Genomic DNA, 21,235 nt, shown 5'->3' with positions numbered 1-21,235 from the left:
AGTTCACAGTAGCAAACAATAACTCTATAGACTATGTTATATACTGTAGCTAGATAGTATAGTTGTACCATGCAAGTCAGTTGTTTTTACTGCTTTATCACTTAGCTACATTTATAATATTTTAAGATGCTCTCAAAACTGTATAGTCTATTTATCAAAATTTTCCCAGGGTACATGGCCACCAGGCCCCTTAGCTAAGTATGTTTTGTACACTGTCAGATGTTCACCAGCATGTCTCACTCCTACATACTTATTTCTCACTCATTTTAAATTCAGTCATCACTAAGGTAACTGACAGGTTGAGAGCTCTGTGGCAGCACCATTTCTAGCTTGTGCTTGTGACTGCGCCTTCCCTGCAGTGATAGTCCAGTTTTAGCTAGCTACTGCATGCACGTGCCATCAAGTTGTGGTGAACTATTAGCCCCACTCTCTTAATGTTTAGCGAAAATGGCCGAAGTATCGATCAACGCAATCAGCGAGGGGTTGAAAGACCTTACAATATCCAAGTCTGAGATTGAACCAGTAGGTGAAGAGATAGGTCGCGGAGCTTATGGCAGGGTGTTCACAGTGAAGTATTGTGGACACATTTGCGCCGTCAAAGAGATTCACTCGATCCTCGTGGAAGGGGTAGGAGAACAAGAGCAGAAAAGCGTCAAGGAAGGTTTTCTTCGCGAGTGTCACCATTGCAGCGTCTTAAAGCATCCAAATATCGTTCGGTTTTTAGGAATCTATTATCCGCAGAAGGATTCCAAGATCCCTGCCATGATCATGGAGTTGATGGATGAAAGCTTGACCGCCTACATGAAGAAACTGCCCAAAACCGCCCTGATGAGGAAAGGCTCGATATTGCTCGATGTAGCTGAAGGTTTGAGTTATCTTCATGCTTTGATGCCTACAGTAATCCATCGTGACTTGTCTCCTAATAACATCCTGCTGAAGAAAGGCAAGGGGGGAGTCCCAGTTGCTAAGCTTGCAGACCTGGGAGTGGCTAAGGTGGTGAAGGGTGACAGCAGAGCCACAAGGAGCAAGCTGACCAAAGCTCCAGGAACTGTGGATTTCATGGCTCCAGAAGCTTTACAGCCGATACCAGTCTATGGTGTCAAGTTGGATGTGTTCTCCTTTGCAGGCATTGTGCTGTTTGTTTGCACTCACAAATGGCCAACTCCAACAGCCCAAGTACTGCTTGATCCTGAGACTGACAAACCCATAGCATTTACTGAAGTTGAGCGTCGACAAGAATATCTAGATGAGATGACTGGAGAAGCCAAAGGGTTGAGGCCACTGGTAGAGTCTTGTTTGAGCAACAACCCAGCCAAACGTCCCACAATTGCAGAAGCGTCTAAGAGGATTAAGGTATGTGTTGTAATATAAAATGACCAAATATAACAAGAATGTTATCATATGTACCACAAGTGATATATGTTTGAACCCTATATGTGTATTTGTCCCATATATACATGTACGGGATGGCCATGCATACAAGTGTATCTGTATGGGCTGTCCATGCACGTATTGGCTGCTCCATGTGCATATAGAGTGCCAATACATGTTTGGGACGGCTGCTCAAAAGTATACTTGATTATGTCTAATTTAACTATACTCATGGGCTCTTCAACATCATATTCCAACCATAAAATGCATGTGAGGTCACCCCACCTGAGACATAGTGTAGAAAGCAGGGTGCTGGAGACCCCCACAAAGTTTACCTGTGAGTGCATAAAGTAATTAAAATAGATCACATGAATAGAGAAGATGCATCAAGTGCTGATGACGATTTCGCTGCTGCAGCTCGCCATAGGCTGTTTAAAACACTGGTTGGATCATTGTCATTAGTGATCACAAGAAGTAGATTCACATGCCAACATGATGAAATGATCACGTGTCTCCCTTGTGCAGAGATTATATTCAAGTTCTGACTCCTGTTCCAGTTATAACATTAATTTTATTGAAGTGACAAGGGTGCAAGTTATGATGCAGCAAACACCTTTAGTATGTAGCTGTATTAACACGGCGCTGGTAATATTGAAAAAGAGCTACATGTACTTCTTGCAATGTTGATTGTGATCTGTAATGTTGTCATTGCCAACTGAGTATGTACGTGTGTTGCGTGTAGCCCCTCTTCTTGCTGTTACTGTACAACAGCAGTGGGGTCCTTCTCTAGTGTACTTAAGTTGTCTGGTAGTGCTTGCTAACTTCCGAACAACTTGTCAATGTATCTGCTTTAGAGCAGCGGATGATTTAATTGATAAAACAATTACTGAAATTAACACAATGAAATAAAAATAACTGATATTATTACAATTAACAGTGATGACTGAAGGGATTAATTTGTTGCATCTCTCAGGTAATTTGGCCAAGGCAGTCGTTGCATTCTAGTGCATATATACACAAGTACACAATTTTTTTTGGACTTTTCAACTAGAGTAGGGACCATGGCACATAGATAAAAAGCACTTAAACAAGCTGGAGTAGTGCACGATATAAAATCATAGTTAAACAATAAGAAGTGTTATATCCCTACTGTGCTCCAAGATACCATAATAGAAATGCACAGTACGTAGGGATATAACACTTCTTATTGTTTTCATATCGTGCACTACAGCTTGTTTAAGTACTTTTTATCGATGTGCTATGGTCCCTACTCTAGTTGAAAATTCCAAATTTTTTTGTATGCTTGTTTGTTAACATTTTTTGTATTACGACTGGTGAACCCACATGCATACCGTATATGAAAAGGTGCCACGTACCCCAGCTATATCAATTATCGTCTGAAAAGTGAAGTATCCATTGTCAGCTATGTTCAACCCGTTAAACAGCTTTTTGAATCAAGAACTGCTCGAAAAGCACCTTTGCAATCCACACATACCGAAAGAAAGAAATAGTGCCATGCGCCCCAGTTATATCAATTATGGTCTGAAAAGTGAAGTATCTGTTATGCTTCATTGTCGGCTATGTTCAATCTGTTACACGGCAGTACGAATCAAGAACTGTTCGAAAAGTACCTCTGCAATTAAAATAGCCACTATAGAGCAATTTCCGTTACGAAGGGAAGCCATCACGTGCTACTGCCAAATTGACACTTTTCACTGTCAGCAAAGATGAATTGGGACACAAAGGAGGACAGTGGTAAGTCCATGAAGAATGCATTGTACATACTATAGTATGCCAAAAGGCACCTCTTGGGCTGAAGCGACGTTTAACAGTGAAAAAATCGAGCTTGTAGCCTTAGCTTGCTTATGCTTGTCTGAAGGCATTAGTTATTAAGTCAATCGGTAGAAAATTCCATTAAATAATTTTTTTAAATTCCGTAGCAACTTGTCGGAAGCATTTCGGGTCGACCTGAAGGCTTGTTTGGGCTTAGTTTTGCCTAACCAATACTACCTCATCATTGTCAGGGAAAGTTGAGGCTGGTTTTTGGGTGTTGTTATTTTGTGGGTCACGCCTACTCCTTTGTGATCCCTACTATATAGTACTATCATACTGTATGATAGTTGCACTGAGACTTACAGTAGAATGTATATATAGGGTTGTAATCAGTATTTACAAGTAGCTACTGTGTTACAGTACAGTGTTTGTATATAATTATGTGATCATTGTTTTAATGTGATTTAGAACCTTACAATTCTGAAAGTGTCATCAGCATCTGGGGGATGCACCAGACCCCTTGCAGGTGAGTCTGTCTTCCACTTCAGCAACCTCTTCCTGAAATATCTTCTTATGCCTCTATTAAATTGTGGTTCCTGTTTCCAGAAAGGTGATCCATATAGCCAGCAGTCATCAATGCAACAGCATCATATAGCCAACAGCATCATATAGCCAACAGCATCATATAGCCAACAGCATCATATAGCCAACAGCATCATATAGCCAACAGCATCATATAGCCAACAGCATCATATAGCCAACAGCATCATATAGCCAACAGCATCATATAGCCAACAGCATCATATAGCCAACAGCATCATATAGCCAACAGCATCATATAGCCAACAGCATCATATAGCCAACAGCATCATATAGCCAATAGCATCATATAGCCAACAGCATCATATAGCCAACAGCATCATATAGCCAATAGCATCATATAGCCAACAGCATCATATAGCCAACAGCATCATATAGCCAATAGCATCATATAGCCAACAGCATCATATAGCCAACAGCATCATATAGCCAACAGCATCATATAGCCAACAGCATGGTACTTTGAGACATCATGTAAGGTCATTCTATCCCACTAGGGACCAACCAGCGTTAAGAGGCATTGGGCAGAGGGGGATGCAATATATACAGCATTCTCATATGGAGTGACCTAGCTAGTACAAACTATGTTGTACTATTATACTGCCAAATCTTGAGTCCAACCTCCTACTGTTCAGACTGCTTTCCATGCATTAGTAACTTCTTGCAGATACATCCCTAGTTAACCTAATGACGATATCCATGATGATGTTTTTTGATGATTTGTTGACATCACAAAACAAAATGGCAGTGCTAGTGTGGGGGACTTTGTACCAGGAGATATTGGGTGAGGTATAGCATTTCACTATGATAGTGTTGAAAGAGGGTGAAGGTGAAATATACAATTGTGTGGATGCATTTAAGAATTTTGGTCTGCTTTCCTCGTTGGAGCCTGTTTTGCATTGTCACAATACGTTTACTACTTCTTACTTTATTATCACCTGTTCTCATGTGTAAACAGGTTTATGTTATGCTACATACCTTCTAAAAACCAGGTGCTTGTGTATTTAGCTTTTACAAATACCATATAATTGATTATTTTAGCTAATTATGTAATTATGTATTTCAAAATTCACTAAATAATTTGTAATTTGTTTTTCAGTTAAAGGAAGATTGTTCACAACCTCACAGGAAAGTTTACCTGTGCGGAAGTTTAATACAGACAGACACACACACACACACACACACACACACACTGTAATACCCTTCCGTAGATGATTGCAGTATCCTCTGGGAAACTACTGGATTGGATAAGATCACTAGTGGGTCAGGGTTACATTGCTTGCAAAAATGTGATGCCTGGTGAGATCCCCCCCTCCTACGAAAGGTCCTTCCACAGGAATAGTGAAAAGAGGAGGGTCCCAGGCTTCCATTATCTAGATGTTATCTACTACAAAAGTGTTGATATCTTGTCAGGTCTCCAGAGCGCTTAAAAGTACATCCACATGTACAAGTAAAAGTATGAGTTAGAGAGGGTCTGTTGGTAACCCAGGCCTCCCCAACATCAACACAAAAACAGATTTGTCCGCAAATTTTTGACCATTTTTGCGCACACACACACACATGCAAAAAGCACTAGTGATGCTACAATATGAAAATTTTATATCATGGGACTTATATCACGATAGTCACAATATATATACCACACGTGTGGTTGAGATCAAAAGCGCCGCACTGTGGTATATACCATGCTTTGTGGCTACGCTTACCATATATGGTGTAACTTTACACATTCCTTATCTAAATGGTAAACAAGTCTCTTCACCTGAGCAATTTTCGATGACCTCTTGTCTCCTTCACTAACTCTTGTCTGCTTCAATAATCACGAGTAGATGGACATGGCACCGCTATAGAGTCTAAAATGCCTGATCCATCAAGGATTTCAAGTCTCTAATACTGACAAGCGCCTAGAATTATTCACCTGAGCAAGGAGGATTTTTGATTAACTCTTGTCTCCTTCACTAACTCTTTGTCTCCTTCACTAATCGCGAGTAGATGGGAGTGGTACTGCTAAAGAATCTAAAATGTCTGATCCATCAAGGATGTCTACTCAACAGGTGCTGTTTCACTACAACTTGCTATCTATAACCGTTTCATTCACTGGGGTGCAGAATATAACAGTTATAACACGATATGACAAAAATATACACACGAGTGCCTGCAGGGCACAAGTACGTATATTTTTGTCATATCCCTTGTATATAAGGGTGTTATAATGATAAAATGTATAGTGAATTGAATATTTTAATGCTTTCACAGGACAAGATTAACTCAGTCAATCAATTATTCATCACCACATGTTGCCAGAGAAATATCCTAACATTTTGCAAATATCTTTTCACTGAATAATTTCTTTTATCACAATATGGCTTTTTCTCTATCATAATTTCATGAAATGTTTCTATCATGATTATTGTGATATCATGATACGATATAATGTAGTATCACTAGCACACATACACAAAGGCAAAACCATTAAAGCAAAGCAAAGTAAGCCTACAGCATTCATGTAAAACACAGCTATTGCCACCCAGCGAACTAGCACTGGGATGCCTGTGCACCATTAAGGTGCTTGAGCTGTGTGCAGGCACACCCTCCTGACAGAAGGACCATCCAGGTCTCACAGAGAGAGATCACAAAACCTGTAGTTCCACAATGACCTTAAGTGAGACAAGGAGGACAGCTGGACATTTGCTTCCCCAGTAAACACTAATTTGATGTTTCAGCTGGGTGGGCTGCTTCCCGAGATGACACCAGGGCACCAGGTCCCCAATATACAGCTGGGTAGACTGGAGTAATGTGAGTAAAGTTTCTAGTAACAACAACAACAACAACACCAAATTGGCATTGAACCTGGAACCTTTTGATTACCAGGCTGATGCTCTAGCCACTTGGCTATGCTGCCACTATGCTATGCTACCTGATGCTCTAGCCACTTGGCACACAAAGCATAGCCTACAGCAGCCGTACGAAGCACAGCTATTGCCACCTAGTGAACCAGCACTGGGATGCCTGTGCACCACTCAGGTGCTTGAGCCTCAACACTGCTAAGTGAAACAAGGACAGTTGGGCATTTGCTTCCCCAGTTAATACCAGGTACCCATTGATGTTACAGCTGGGTGGGCTGCTTCCCCAGTTGACACCAGGCCACCAGGTTCCCATTAACAGCTGGGTAGACTGGAGCAATGTGAGTAAAGTTTCTTGCTCAAGGAAACAACAACACCAAAGTGGCATAACCGGGAATTGAACCTGGGATCTGTGATCACCAGGTAGATGCCCTAACCACTTGGCTATGCTGCCTCACACACACACACACACGCACACATTGGAAGAGAGCCATCCAGTGGTTGATGCTCTAGTTGAAGAATCCACATTAGATCAGTGATGACTATGTCAAGGATGAATAGTTATACATTTGTGTTGAGCTATATCCTGAAAGACCTTTGGCAGGTCTGACAGTGAAAAGAATTAGATTCAGAATGTAGTGCAGCTAACAAATTCTCCACTCCTCCATTAATCATTTGCTTCCATAAATCCCAATCTTGAGCTTGCTGGTACCATAAACAGTCATTGATTGAAATGTTCTTTTAAGTCCTGTCTAACTTTATCTCTCCGCTATAGTTTCACACCATGAGCTAGTCGTACCCTTGGGAGCCATCCAAACAGAATTCTCTTTGGTATGCCATCATCAAGCATGCATGCCACATGTCCCAACAATCTAAGTCTACTCAGAATCAACAGAATACTAATAGACTCTCGCATACCAAAACACTTCAGCCAATTGAGCAGTGGTGATATGCTCTGCCCACTGTACAGCATGTCCAATACCCATAATGCGTCTAATACAGTGATGATGATAGGTCTCTAGCTTCTTCACAAGTATCTGAGTGGGAGCAAACACTGTACAAAAGGATACCATTGACTATAGATTGATAAACAAGTCTTTTAGTTTTAATACTAAGATCACGAGCCTTAAACACAGAATTGCAAAGCTCACCAAAAATTATCTTTAACCTCCCCTGTCATTCTACCATGTGCCTCTACAAGTGACCCCAAATACTTAATCTCCTTCACTACCTCCACACTACCACCACCTAATTCCAATGAAGCTACACACCTGCAACAAGTAACTTGGTCTTTGGTATACTAAGGGTAAGGATGTCAAACGGATTTTTAAAAGTTTGACAAATGCATGTTTTAGCCACAACATCTTGTAGAGCATGAAAATGCTGCAGATTGATATATAGGTTTGCCACATTTGCTTTTGTGGTAGCCAGTAATTGTTAAATAAACAAATAGGTGGTTCTCCAGACTTCTCTATTGAGCACCATTGGTAGCCATGGCACAAAACAAAAACAAGTGACGTATGGGTGATTATGTCACTTTGTATTGTCAATTGCGTAGAATTGCCAGGAAACTAATACAGGTGTTCAAGTTGCATCTTGCATTGACTGAAAACCAGCCTATCGATTAACTGGAACGCTGTTGTGCATGGCGATAGACAAAACTAGCCTGCTGTCATCTTCCATACATTTTCTAGGCAGGGAACTAACATTGGGGCTTACACATACACCTAGCTACTCTAATCACGAGGAAACTCACCAGAAGAGCACTACCATGACCAGTTCATCACTATGAGATGAAAAATTCTAGTGCCTAAATTGTCTGAAAGACGCGCAATTCATTGTACCACTTTTTAATGAAATTTATGGGAGAAGAAATTCCGTAATTTTGCGGGGTTTTGACATCCTTACTAAGGGTCAAACCAAACTTTACAGTGGCTTCCTCAAATATCCTAGCTGCATATCTGCCCTAGAGGAACAAATCAGGGCTGCATCATCAGCAAACAAGTACTCAGTTATGACAAATGATGATGGTCTTCTGGTACTCTCTCCAACAAGTTTCCCTACCTTGTACAGTACCTCAATTCCTGCTGCATCACAATGACTTAGCCAACACTGAATGACTAATGTGAAAAGAACGCACTAAATCTATCAAACAGTCAGGTACACCATATTTCCGCAAAGCACACCACAATGCCTTTCTTGGCACAGAATCATAAGCTTTGGAAAGATCAACAAACAAGATGAAAATGCACGCACACACATACTCACGTAACAGACGCATTTTTATGAAAACAATTTCAATAAACCAGGCATGTGCCCACAGTAGGCTAAATGTGGGCATGCACCTGTTTTAAAAACCATGAACAATGTTTTCCAACACACTCTGAAGCCCGCACACTAACATGGCCATCTTGTCAATTATGATATATTACATTTTGTCATTTGCGGATATCGTCCATTTTGTGAGAGGGGGCTAAGCTCCTGCACTTATTATGAATGAGATTCTTGAAGGTCAATATTTATCAATACCATGTTTCCTGTCCACTAGACACCTTTAAACTGGTGAGTTGTTAAATTAAAATGTCATTTTTAAATTTTGCGACTAACTAACAATGAAATATTTGTAAAACGTGTATGAAAATTATATAAGGTTTTACAGAGTTAATGTGAAAAGAGTGTGCATGCACACTAGGTATACAGGTAAATTGGCTAAAGCTGGTAATTTATGGTAAATACGAATAATAAGGGAGGGAAGAGCCCTGTACACCTACCCAAACCCCATTTTTCTACAGGAATCTTAGGAAAAATACTTAGATCACATCAACACAAGATACAGTCAGTGACGGGGGGTCACACAAAAGGCATTAGCCTGTACAGGGTGCTTCCCCACAACAATTACACACATCATACAACTATACCAAACAAACAACTACAAAAACAAAGAAACACACACAAACATAAGATTAAAGTCACAGAAAATTAATTAGAATTTAAAAACCCAAAAAAATGTTTCAGTTTTAGCTTAAAATGATTAACAGAAGTTGTCAACACATCAAAAGTGATTGAAGTCCACATAAATATGGAATTGACAAGAAATGAATGGCAGAAAGCATTGATGGAGGAGGGTAAACAACAAATTGTCAAAAAGGGTGAGACCAGGTTGGAAGATCAAACAATCAGAAAACTTGATTGGAGTAAGTTTATTACAATAGCATATAACATTGTAACACAAGCATAATTACATCTCTGCTCCAAAGATGGCCATTCAAGCTCCCTCAAACATTCATCACTGGATTTAGTCCACTGAAAAGTTAAAGAGTAAAAAGAACTTTTTATCCACCTTGCAGCTCTACGTTGTACTGACTCTATCAAGTTAATGTTCTTAGCAGTGTAGAGAGTCCATACAACATTACAATATTCAAGGAAAGGCCTCAAAAGAGTTAAACAAGCTGTTGCTTTAACTCTGTCTGTGCATCCATACATGGTTCTTTGCAAACGATTCAGAGATTGAGTTGCTTTGTGTACAATGTGCTGACAGTGATCATTCCATTTCAAGTTTGAACTAATGATAACACCAAGATATTTCACTTCGCAACTGGAACAGAATCAGTTGTATAAACAAATGAAACAGGAGAACATTTATTTGTAATATTCAAGGCCTCATATTTGCTTGGACTGAGGGTCAATTGCCACATAAGAGACCACGCATGAACATGACTTAAATCATCCTGTAACTCAATACAATCTTCATAGGAGGATACTTCAACATACAAAGCAACATCATCAACATATATTTTCAAAGAGGATGACTTAACTACAGCATGGAGATCATCAATATACAATATAAATAGCAGAGGTCCTAAATAGATCCTTGAGTGACTCCACACAACACAGGTATCCATTCAGAGAACTGTCCTTTTATCATTATGTGCTGAAAACAATTAGTAAGACAATAATCAAGCCAGGTCACCTTGAATCTCCAAACATTCTAACTTTAGTAAAGATGCTGATGAGGTACACTGTCAAATGCTTTTGCAAAATCCAACAGCAAACCATGAGAACTGCTCCGAGAATTAAGTGTCTTTGCCCAATCATGCACAACTTGTAACAATAAATGAGAAGTTGAACAACCCTTACGGAATCCAAACTGACAGGGGCTGATTTTATTGTGAGATTCCAAAACAGACACAGATAATCCTTTCCATTGTCTTGATAACCAATGATATAAGACTAATGGGGTGATAATTCTTAACAACTGAATGATCGTCCCATTCAAAAACAGGAACAATATTTGCAGTGACCCAGTCCTTTGGTAAGGTAGCTGTGTGCAAGGAGGTTGTGAAAAGAAAACTTAGTGGAGAGGAGATGAATTCTGCACTAGCCTTCAATGAAAAAACAGGTATTGCATCAGGACCACAAGCCTTAGAGATGTCAATCGAACTTAAGTGAACAAACACTTCTTGGGCTGGGATGAATAGCTAACAGTTGATAGGAGAGGTCTGGCAAACCTAAGTTCACAGTAAAGTTTGTTAATGTGTTAGTTACACTGTTCACAGTAAACCCTATCTGTCTTTGTAGACCAGACATGTAGGCTTCGTAATAGCTGCACCAGAATCCTTGTATACTTGTAGGTCTATTAAACAGTGTCATGGAGCACAGTTTGGGGCTAAAAGTGTGCACCTTGACACCATCTTTTGCGTGGAAAGCATACTCCATTTTTAGAGTGTATATTCTGTTGTTATGGTACAAAGCTATCTTGCTGTAAAGCAGTAGCTTATGTGTTATTTAAACATCAATGTAGTGTAGATTGCCTTTGTATGCTTACCAGTAATCATTATTGTTCTATTTGAGTAGTATGAGCTATAGACTGCTCTATTGGAATATTGACTGTTCTATTAGAGTATTTCGATTTTCTTTCATGAAATGTACTGACTTAAGATTTGATATCTTTTTCAAACTGATTTTAGTTCCTAGCATTATGCTCAAATTTATTCTACTCCAGTTCTACCAATAAAATCATTGAGAATTACAATGCATTTCAAAGTATTTACAAATATGAAATCCATAATAGATACTGACGTAGTGGTCAAAATAGATGCAGGTAATGGAAACAAAGCCTAATAGAGGAATCAGCTACTGTAATAGAGTAGTCGCTTCTCCAGTTGACCACTCAAATGTAACAACACTTAGAGATGATACTGTCCAACATTTAAAATACCGTTCCTTGGATTAATTGACTCTTTAACACACAGTACATATTTATATCTTTTTAATATATGCAAATTGCTATGTTACTAAAATTAAATGTAATTCATCAATATTTTGTAATTCATTAATTACATTACAATGCATTGCTAGGAAGCATAATTCAAACAAACCACTTTAAGCCTCAAGAAATATCTTCTCAACTATTTGTCCACCTACACATTCAAGCCTCAATTTTCACTGATGTGCAGAGACAAGGACATATGCAGGAATTTCAAGAAGAGGTTTCCACTACAACTAAGTGACTGTTTTATTACAGTGTTTTTCCTGACTGCTTTATTAGAGTATCTCGATCTTTTCACAATAATCATCATTTAGAACAATACCACGTGTTCCTTTTGTGTGACAAACAACCGTATTACGTACCATATAGCAGGCTTTTATTGTGAAGAAGTTAATCTTGTGTTTAGGGCACTTCGCAACATTAAAATTCACAACATACTTCATCGTGCAGAGTGTTTGTGCCTGGGATTTTAGCACCTGTAAAATGGTTTTTTGGAACACTTGACAACAAAGCAGGTGTTTATGTACACAAAAGTCTGGTCATTATTTTATAACATCTTGATTGGTTGCTTTCCCCTACACAACACATGTTTCTTCACTGAACACTGCTGAGCAACAGCAGCTCTTCCACCCTGTTTTCTGGTGAACATCAGGTGCCTGCATAAATTCATCATGTAAAATTGCTTATTTTTTCACAACTTCAAGCAATCATACAATCGTTTTGGATGCAGTTTTAGATAACGGGCTTACTCCAGGAGCATGCTATAAAGTAGCCATTTTAAAGAACAATCAATAGCAAGCATGTAACTAAATTTTCTGTGTCACAAAATCTCCTGATAAACTCCTTGTGCCATGAGGTAATTATTCTACATGCCTGGCAACGCGCTGCATACTCCTGTTCCTTACACCAGGATCAGGTTGTGTTTTCTGGACACACGAGGAAAAGTATATATTACTCTCGGAGTCTCTCCAGATTTACTGTCACATGCAGTATTTGACTATGCATAAGAACATCTTATTTTACAAATTGCAACTGGCTGAACAAAAACTGGCCCTTTTTGCACATTCCTCAAATTGCTTCTCTGTTAGTTATCTATACTAACAAAGGAAAGTTTTGATTCAGCCCGGCTTTTAGGACGAATATTCTTGGAGTGTAGTGCTAGACAGTTGGAACAGTAATTTGTACAGCAGCAATACAGCAAATAAATTACAGGCGCTTTAATAATCGATTACAACTCACAACTGAAACAAGCTATATACAAAGACTGAACATAGCTAAATCTGTTCACCATAAACTGGTGAATCCATCAAGATATTGTGCCTTCCCTGTACTCCTCCGTGTAGACAAAGAAGGCTATTCCTATAAAGAAATGGGAATATGTAGTAAACTTTTTCTACTGCGTTATAAATAAGTGTTCATAACTCACGTTCCTTTTGCTGTACAAACATGAACTTATTCTCCACGAACAGGCAAATCCATTGGTGTATAGTTTTTATGTATTTGAGCTTTGCTTCACTGGCACTGTGTACTGAAGCAATTAAAATGTGCATAAATTATTAATGTGACACACGTATTTTTATTTCAATACGTTTTACGGCAAAATAGAATTTTGCAAAAATGAATGGATTTTGCTCAGCCGGTCACACTTTAATTGTGGTCATACAAAGTTTGTGTGGATAAGAACATCACTTCAGCTCGTACCGTAGATTCCCTAAAATTTCGGCATCTCTAAATATTCGGCACTCCCTGTGCTTTGAACGCAATGTGTTCTAAATTTCGGCAAGCGGAAAGAAAGTTTCTATTATAAGCGCGCTAATAATAGAAACTTTATTTTCTTATCAGCTACTTCCTCAATTTTGATGCGGTTAATCAATTTTGAAGAAAACACTCTAAATTACACCCAAAATCACAGCAGTAACAGGCTATAGCTATCTGTCAATACAAGGATTATCAGAGGCCTTCTTAAAGCTTACGTATACAATTTACCACCTCAGGGGGAAGACCATTTTCCTTAGCTGAAAATGATGGCTACTTCACTTTAATTTGAAATGCTAGCACACATAATCAATTATAGCAGTAATGAATTTAGAGGCAGCAGGATGGAAGAATGAGTCAACTTTGCCCGACCATCCAAACCCTCAATTATCTAAACTGTGTAAGTGATTGTTCTATAAGAGTATTTCGGCAACAGGTGTTTGTTCTATTAGAGTAGTGTATATTCTGTTAGAGTAGTTGATTGGCATTACATAAATGAAAGGCTTCAGTTATCCAAACTCTATGCCTCACATTGAATGTACACACTGATGACTGCAATGAGCTAGCATGTGTGTACTAGTTGCTAGCTAGTATTATTGGCAATTCTTACTTACCTGACTATTGACAATATCCATCGCATAAGTAGCAACAATGACGATTTTGACAACAGTGTCCTGGATGAGTCTACAGATTTAAGCAATGGGAACCCCAAAATGCCGACATCTCCACGGTCCTTTGCTAAGGACATTATACAACACCTTGGTATTGTAACCCTCTCTCCAGGTAAAGTCGACATTGTTGGACCCTCACATTCACACACTATAGATATTACTATATTAATTTGCAGTAAATTTAATCGACATAGTTATCCATTCACAATTTTTAAGCTTGGCAGCAGTAGCTGGAATACTCAGTACTTCTCTGCTCAATAAAAGCCGTTAACCTTTTGACATACACATGGGTAAAGCTTCCTTTATACTGCAGTTCACGTATGATTTTTGGCTATGAATTTAGCTATTGTTGCTGAACTGATGTGCAAAGTTGTGGTTGTGATTTTAGCTTTGATGGTCTAAACTTTTGTAGATATATACATTGTACATACAGGTAGCACTATATAGAGTATAGACTAATGGAAGTGGACTCTGTATAAACAAGATACAGTGTACAGACCAACACTTTATAAACTAAGAAGGTGAAGGTGTTCAATCAACAGATTATCTTTAGCCTTATCTTAAAACTGAGACCACATAACATAATAGTCTCGCCCTGGTCTGTTGCCACGCAATAGAAGTATAATAACATTTATATGACATCACACATTACCTAATCAGCTTGATGGGTCAATGCTTATTAAGCCGGGCAACAGTACTGTAAAGAAACGTCAAAGACTGCAATAAGCCGGATGATGAAAGGAACAAAGCTTTAGTTCTAGATACATGAAATGTACAAAATACGGCATTCTCAAATCTGACGGGTGACCACACTTTTTGTTTAGTCATGGCCAAACTTTGGCTCCAGACCCTTGTAGTCTGGGAATAAACATATTACATTTGATTGATCTATTAGCATATATTTACATTACTTTTCTATTACAGTATATCACTTTTTAGCTCCATCCGGATTTTAGGGTGTATATGGTGAAGCTTGGCCTTAGTTAATCAGCTGACGGTAGCTTTCAGTGCCCTAGGCCCCTCCCTTTTCTGCAAATGAGCGTGTTATCATCTGCCAAACACTTTTAAAACATTAACAAACTAAAAGGGTGTTCATCTGAACTCCTCTAGTCATGGCCCTCAGTTACTATGAACAAGTGAACACGGCCAGTTTAGTTGTAGCTCCACAGAATACTACTAGTAATACTAATATAGTACTGGAAGACCAGGATTTTAAAATCACAATAATCAAGTCCTTGCACATCAATAGCTAGCAAGGACAACATTATGATCCCAGGACTGTTAGCACTGCAAAAGATTAATGTTAGATTGAATAGAGCGCTCACTGTCAGGTTCAATTCTCAAAACACTCTAATAGAACAGTCAGATCTTAGTTGTTACACACATATTCCAAGTACTACATTTTAAGGTGAATATTTAAAACTGCAAACATAAAGTTAAGTATACAGTGTAGGAACTTAGCTTTTGTATTGCATCCATACAAGTGCCACACAATTCTCAGTTTACAATAGCCCCTATACCATGAATCACTAATCATACCATCAACCATAGTCTGCTCCTGTATACTAGTAGTGACAAATCATTGTCATGACAACAATCTGAAAGCAGACAATGTTGTAATGTCATTTTTCATATTGAACACATCCAACACAAAATAGTATAAGATTATTGGCTTCTAATGAATATAGTGTATATAGATGTGATCACATGTGTTTGCCCATAGTGTACATAGTCAAGTATATCAAGTACAGTGGATTATTGTAAACTTGTTGTTTATAATATACATGAACACATTTTAAAACTGTTGTGTGAGCTGTCATGATCACTGTAATGTATTTCTGGTATGACTTTTAATACTGTTACAGTGATTCTACAGTAAAGATATCCAGTGTTGAATTTAATCATGCAGTTAAGTCACATTAAAAACAGCAAGATTACAAATATCTGCTATAAACACACGTGGCAAGTGTGAATTAGTGTACTTCTGTACATGTGTATGGCATGGATTTACAGCTATGTGTGTGTGTGTGTGTAGTGTAGTGTGTAGTGTAGTGTGTGTGTGTATGTGTAGTGTAGTGTGTGTGGTGTGGTGTGTGTGTGTGTGTGTAGTGTAGCGTGTAGTGTAGTGTGTGTAGTGTGTGTGTAGTGTAGTGTGTGTGGTGTGTGTAGTGTAGTGTAGTGTGTGTGTAGTGTAGTGTGTGTGTAGTGTAGTGTGTGTAGTGTGTGTGTAGTGTAGTGTGTGTGTAGTGTGTGTGTAGTGTGTGTGTAGTGTAGTGTGTGTGTAGTGTAGTGTGTGTAGTGTAGTGTGTAGTGTGTGTGTAGTGTAGTGTGTGTAGTGTATGTGTAGTGTAGTGTAGTGTAGTGTGTGTGTGTGTAGTGTAGTGTGGTGTGTGTGTGTGTGTGTGTGTGTAGTGTGTAGTGTAGTGTGTGTGTAGTGTGTGTGTAGTGTAGTGTGTGTGGTGTGGTGTGTGTGTAGTGTAGTGTGTAGTGTAGTGTGTGTGGTGTGGTGTGTGTGTAGTGTAGTGTAGTGTGGTGTGTGTGTGTAGTGTAGTGTGTAGTGTAGTGTGTGTGTGTGTGTGTGTGTAGTGTAGTGTGTAGTGTAGTGTGTGTAGTGTGGTGTGTGTGTGTGTGTAGTGTGTAGTGTAGTGTGTGTGTGTGTGTAGTGTGTGTGTAGTGTAGTGTAGTGTGTAGTGTAGTGTGTGTGGTGTGGTGTGTGTGTGTGTAGTGTAGTGTGTAGTGCAGTGTGTGTGTGTGTGTAGTGTAGTGTGTGTGGTGTGGTGTGTGTAGTGTGTGTGGTGTGGTGTGTGTGTGTAGTGTGTAGTGTAGTGTATGTGTAGTGTAGTGTGTGTGGTGTATGTGTAGTGTAGTGTGTGTGGTGTGGTGTAGTGTAGTGTGTGTAGTGTATGTGTAGTGTAGTGTGTGTGGTGTAGTGTGTGTGGTGTAGTGTAGTGTAGTGTGTGTAGTGTAGTGTATGTGTAGTGTGTGTGGTGTGGTGTATGTGTAGTGTAGTGTAGTGTGTGTGGTGTGGTGTATGTGTAGTGTAGTGTGTGTGGTGTGGTGTGGTGTGTGTGTGTGTGTGTGTATGTAGTACAAATCACACATGTGTTATGTGACATTACTACTAAATCATGTGAGAACTGTGGTAATGCTGTGATGACAAATGAGTCTGGTTGTCATGGTGATACACACAATAACCCACTATAACTTGTCTTTAGGAACTTTAGACTACAAACACCTAAAGTGCAAAAAAAGTTACAGATAATACATGTACACTTGATATAACAAGTAACCAATCAAATGATAGTATAACACATGTTGCAAAGCCATAGTAACCTATCACTGATCTAAGTGTCACATTTGGTAATTTCTAGTATTTTGATAGATTTTGCTGAAATCCACAAAATCACACTGCTAACTAATCGTAATTCACTACACTAAATTACATGTGTTACTTATTCATCTGATTCTGGGGTACACTATATCCTATTGTTGAGATAACTGTTATTACTGAGGGCATACCATGATCATGTGATCCTGTGTTCATGTCTTCCTTGTAGGAATCACCTCCTTTACTGGTGGCACTTCAAACTGGTTGTTATGAGATCACATGGGAGAGGTGTGCAGACCTGCCCTCTCCCATGTATGACATATCAGCAGTCCTACATGACAAGAAGGTATACATCATGGCTGGTGGTGTTCCAGATGATGATACACATTATCATGTCTACTGCTACAACATCACCACTGACCAGTGGGAACAGTTACCTCCCCCTGGTCACTACTATGGTATACTGCAAATGATTGATGGGAAATTAACTGTTATTGGTGGACGGGATAATGTTACTAAGAAGAGAACTAATAAAGTTACCACCTACATAAACAACAGGTGGACTGACCACTTTCCCAACTTGTTAAGAGCCAGGAATAAACCAGGAGTAGTGAGTCACTCAGAGTATGTCATAGTAGCAGGTGGAAGGAGAGACGAGGATACTATCAATGATAATATTGAGATACTGAACACTACACAACCATCTCACTGGATGATGAGTACCATTCTCCTACCAGAGCCAATGGCGGCCATTTACCCCACCATCAGTGACAACAAGATCATCATTGTGGGGTACAGTATATCAACAGGCAGGACCAATAGAGTATACCAACTACCAGTGGATATCATCACATCATCCACCACTACCAGTAACCAGCCAGTTCAATGGATGAAGTTACCCAGTGCCCCTCACAATGATACTATAACAATACCAAACTCTCACCCACCAGTGATCATGGGTGGTCATGATCTCCATTATGTTACTACCTCTGATGTTGCCATGTTGGATGAATCTACTAACAAGTGGAATACAGTATCATCATTGTCCAGCCCCAGGTTCAATGTTGCTGTAGTCCCCATTGATTCTGACACCATCCTTGTCCTTGGAGGTTGTACTGGTGGAGAAGATGTTGCAGGAGCTAAGGCACATTCCATCACTACAGTGGAGAAGGGAAGAGCTACCCTCACACAAAGAACAGCTGCTATTAATATTCCTACAGAAGACACTCAGTGTAGTATCCAGTAAGACTATAACTAATAACTGTTTACATTGTTGTATGTTGCTATAGTATTATTAATTGTTATTATCTTAAAATATCCAACTGGGACCAATGACTATTACAATACATACAATGGATGTTATAGTGGAGTGGCTGGGACAATTAAGAGTTGACATGATTAATTATATAAAATGGTGGTATTCATTGGTAACAGTGTAGTAAAGAGTAACTTGTGCATGTACTAAGAAATCAAGTGGGTGTGGCTGGTGTAGTTTGCTAGTTAGGAGGTGTGGCTGCTGACTCACCTACACATCTTCACAATTGACATCCACCGGTAGCACCTGCTACATCAGTGACAGGTTCTGTGACAACTCAGCCAACTCACTACACCTCTGTAATGATGGACATTACAACATGTCACAACAACACAATCACACACCAGAGGAGGGTACAACAAGACTTTATGGCATAACACTGCAATCTGCCACACATTAGCACACATACATATCTAAACACACATTAACACTTTAACATATAGCTGCAAATTTTCGAGGAATGGAAGTTTCACAAAACTGTAAGATACAATTTTTACATTTTCTAATTCATGAAAGTCTAGAAAATGATTTTATGTTAAAGTAATAGCTATTACATAGCCTCAAACATTTTCATAAAGCTATATTACTCGGAAACTTCACAAAAGTTTCATCCCTCTAAAATTTCTGGCTATATAGCAGTGACAACATTGTCAGGATAGATCTCCATGATGATAGAACTCATGAACACACATATACAAAGCAAAGAAGAATTTCGTTTGATCAAATCTATGTAACACCGATTCATCCACTACTCACGCTTTGTAGGCATGATATTAGGACCAATACCAAACAGGACTCTACCATATTATAGACACCTGATGATGAAGTTTGAACTCCACATGGACTTCCTTTGTCCATCATGTGAGACAGTTGTTACTTCTGCAAGTTGCCACATGTGTGCACACATGGCACACACACACTACACACATGCGCACACACACAACACACGCACACACTACACAGATACGCACACACACACTACACACACACACCTACCTGTAGAAGCATCACCATCTTTTGCTTTGACATGGCTTTAAAATTTGTCATTTTTGAAGTCAGGCACAATGTACTCCGGGTAGATCATCAGCCACCTCACTACTACTAGATCCATTTCATCTGTCCACCATCCTCACCTTACATTCAGTAACAATTTGTTACATATCTCTATCCATCCCATATCTAGTGTTACTTAAAACCAAACTGATGAGCACTACAATGGTTACCTTCAAATTAATCCATATGTACTAACATTGCTTACACCCAGCAGACAATCTTCATCAAAATGACAGGACTCATTGATCAACTTCAAGTAGCAGATCATGTCCTCAGTTCAATGTCAACATGACTACCTGTACAGTCAACATGATAACAACAGGACAATTTGTGAATACTGTTATGACAACACTGAGACCTCTGTAACACAACATAAAATACTTATACAATGAGCTTCAATTCAAGCCTTGAAATATATACTCAGTGGCTGTTTCTAAGGGTTTCCAGGTGTATGCAACAGTTATAGCTAGGGGTGTAGTTCTAGGTGGATCTGGAGCCATGAAACAATAGCAAGTTTACTCCTCTGAAATTGAATTTGGTAACAATTTTGATTCAATAAACATTATGAATCACTCTATATTGTAAGAAATTACTCATGCAAACTAGCCACAAATTTTCAAGGAGAGTTTCCAAAAACAACACATGTTACCAGCAACCAGGGTTCTGGGGTACAGTCTCTAGCTGCTAAGAGACCTTGAGTATTTCAATTGCCAAAAACTCAATAGATTGCTATATTAATTAACGTGATAGTTAATCATATTATTAGTTTGCATAATCACTGGAACACAGCCAATTTGCTACAGAAGTGCCAGCAAGGAAGGGGAGTCTACATACCAAATTTGAAGAAAATTGCTCCAGACATTTCCGAGTTACGAGCGACCAAAATTTTGTTTTAACTTCTTAACATGTATATATAGTGGGACTAAGTACACATACAGACTTGAATCATGCATGAAATCAACAAGAGCATTATTTTGAGTTTTAACTGCAATGGAGTGCACTATCAAGAATGTACCCAAGTGCATGATATAAATGCAGGAGGTATAACTGTTCCCATAACTACAGACTGTAGCAGTGTATTAAAGCCCATCAACTGTATTAATTATGCTACAGTTGCATGCTAATATTCTCAATGAAAAAGCCTGAAATTCATTACATATATAGTTCCTTTTCACTACTTGACTGGCTGCTCTATTAGAGCCTAGGTGACTGCTCTATTAGAGTACTTTGATCTTGAAAGTGGATATAAATGTGGGA

At 39.0% G+C, this 21,235-nt stretch overlaps 1 protein-coding gene across 1 annotated transcript; it reads left to right on the top strand.

The window, feature by feature from the left end:
* Positions 1–440: 440 nt before the first annotated feature.
* On the top strand, positions 441–18,856 carry LOC136239228 (uncharacterized). Its single transcript, XM_066029956.1, has 2 exons — positions 441–1,353; positions 17,840–18,856. Exons 1-2 carry the CDS (start codon positions 448–450, stop codon positions 18,854–18,856), a joined length of 1,923 nt encoding a protein of 640 aa, XP_065886028.1. The 5' UTR covers positions 441–447.
* Positions 18,857–21,235: the final 2,379 nt, after the last annotated feature.

The sequence above is a fragment of the Dysidea avara genome, chromosome 11, assembly GCF_963678975.1.
Source record: "Dysidea avara chromosome 11, odDysAvar1.4, whole genome shotgun sequence".
NCBI lineage: Eukaryota > Metazoa > Porifera > Demospongiae > Dictyoceratida > Dysideidae > Dysidea > Dysidea avara.
Note: the sequence above shows the minus strand (reverse complement) of the source record. Positions and strands in the feature narration are given on the sequence as shown.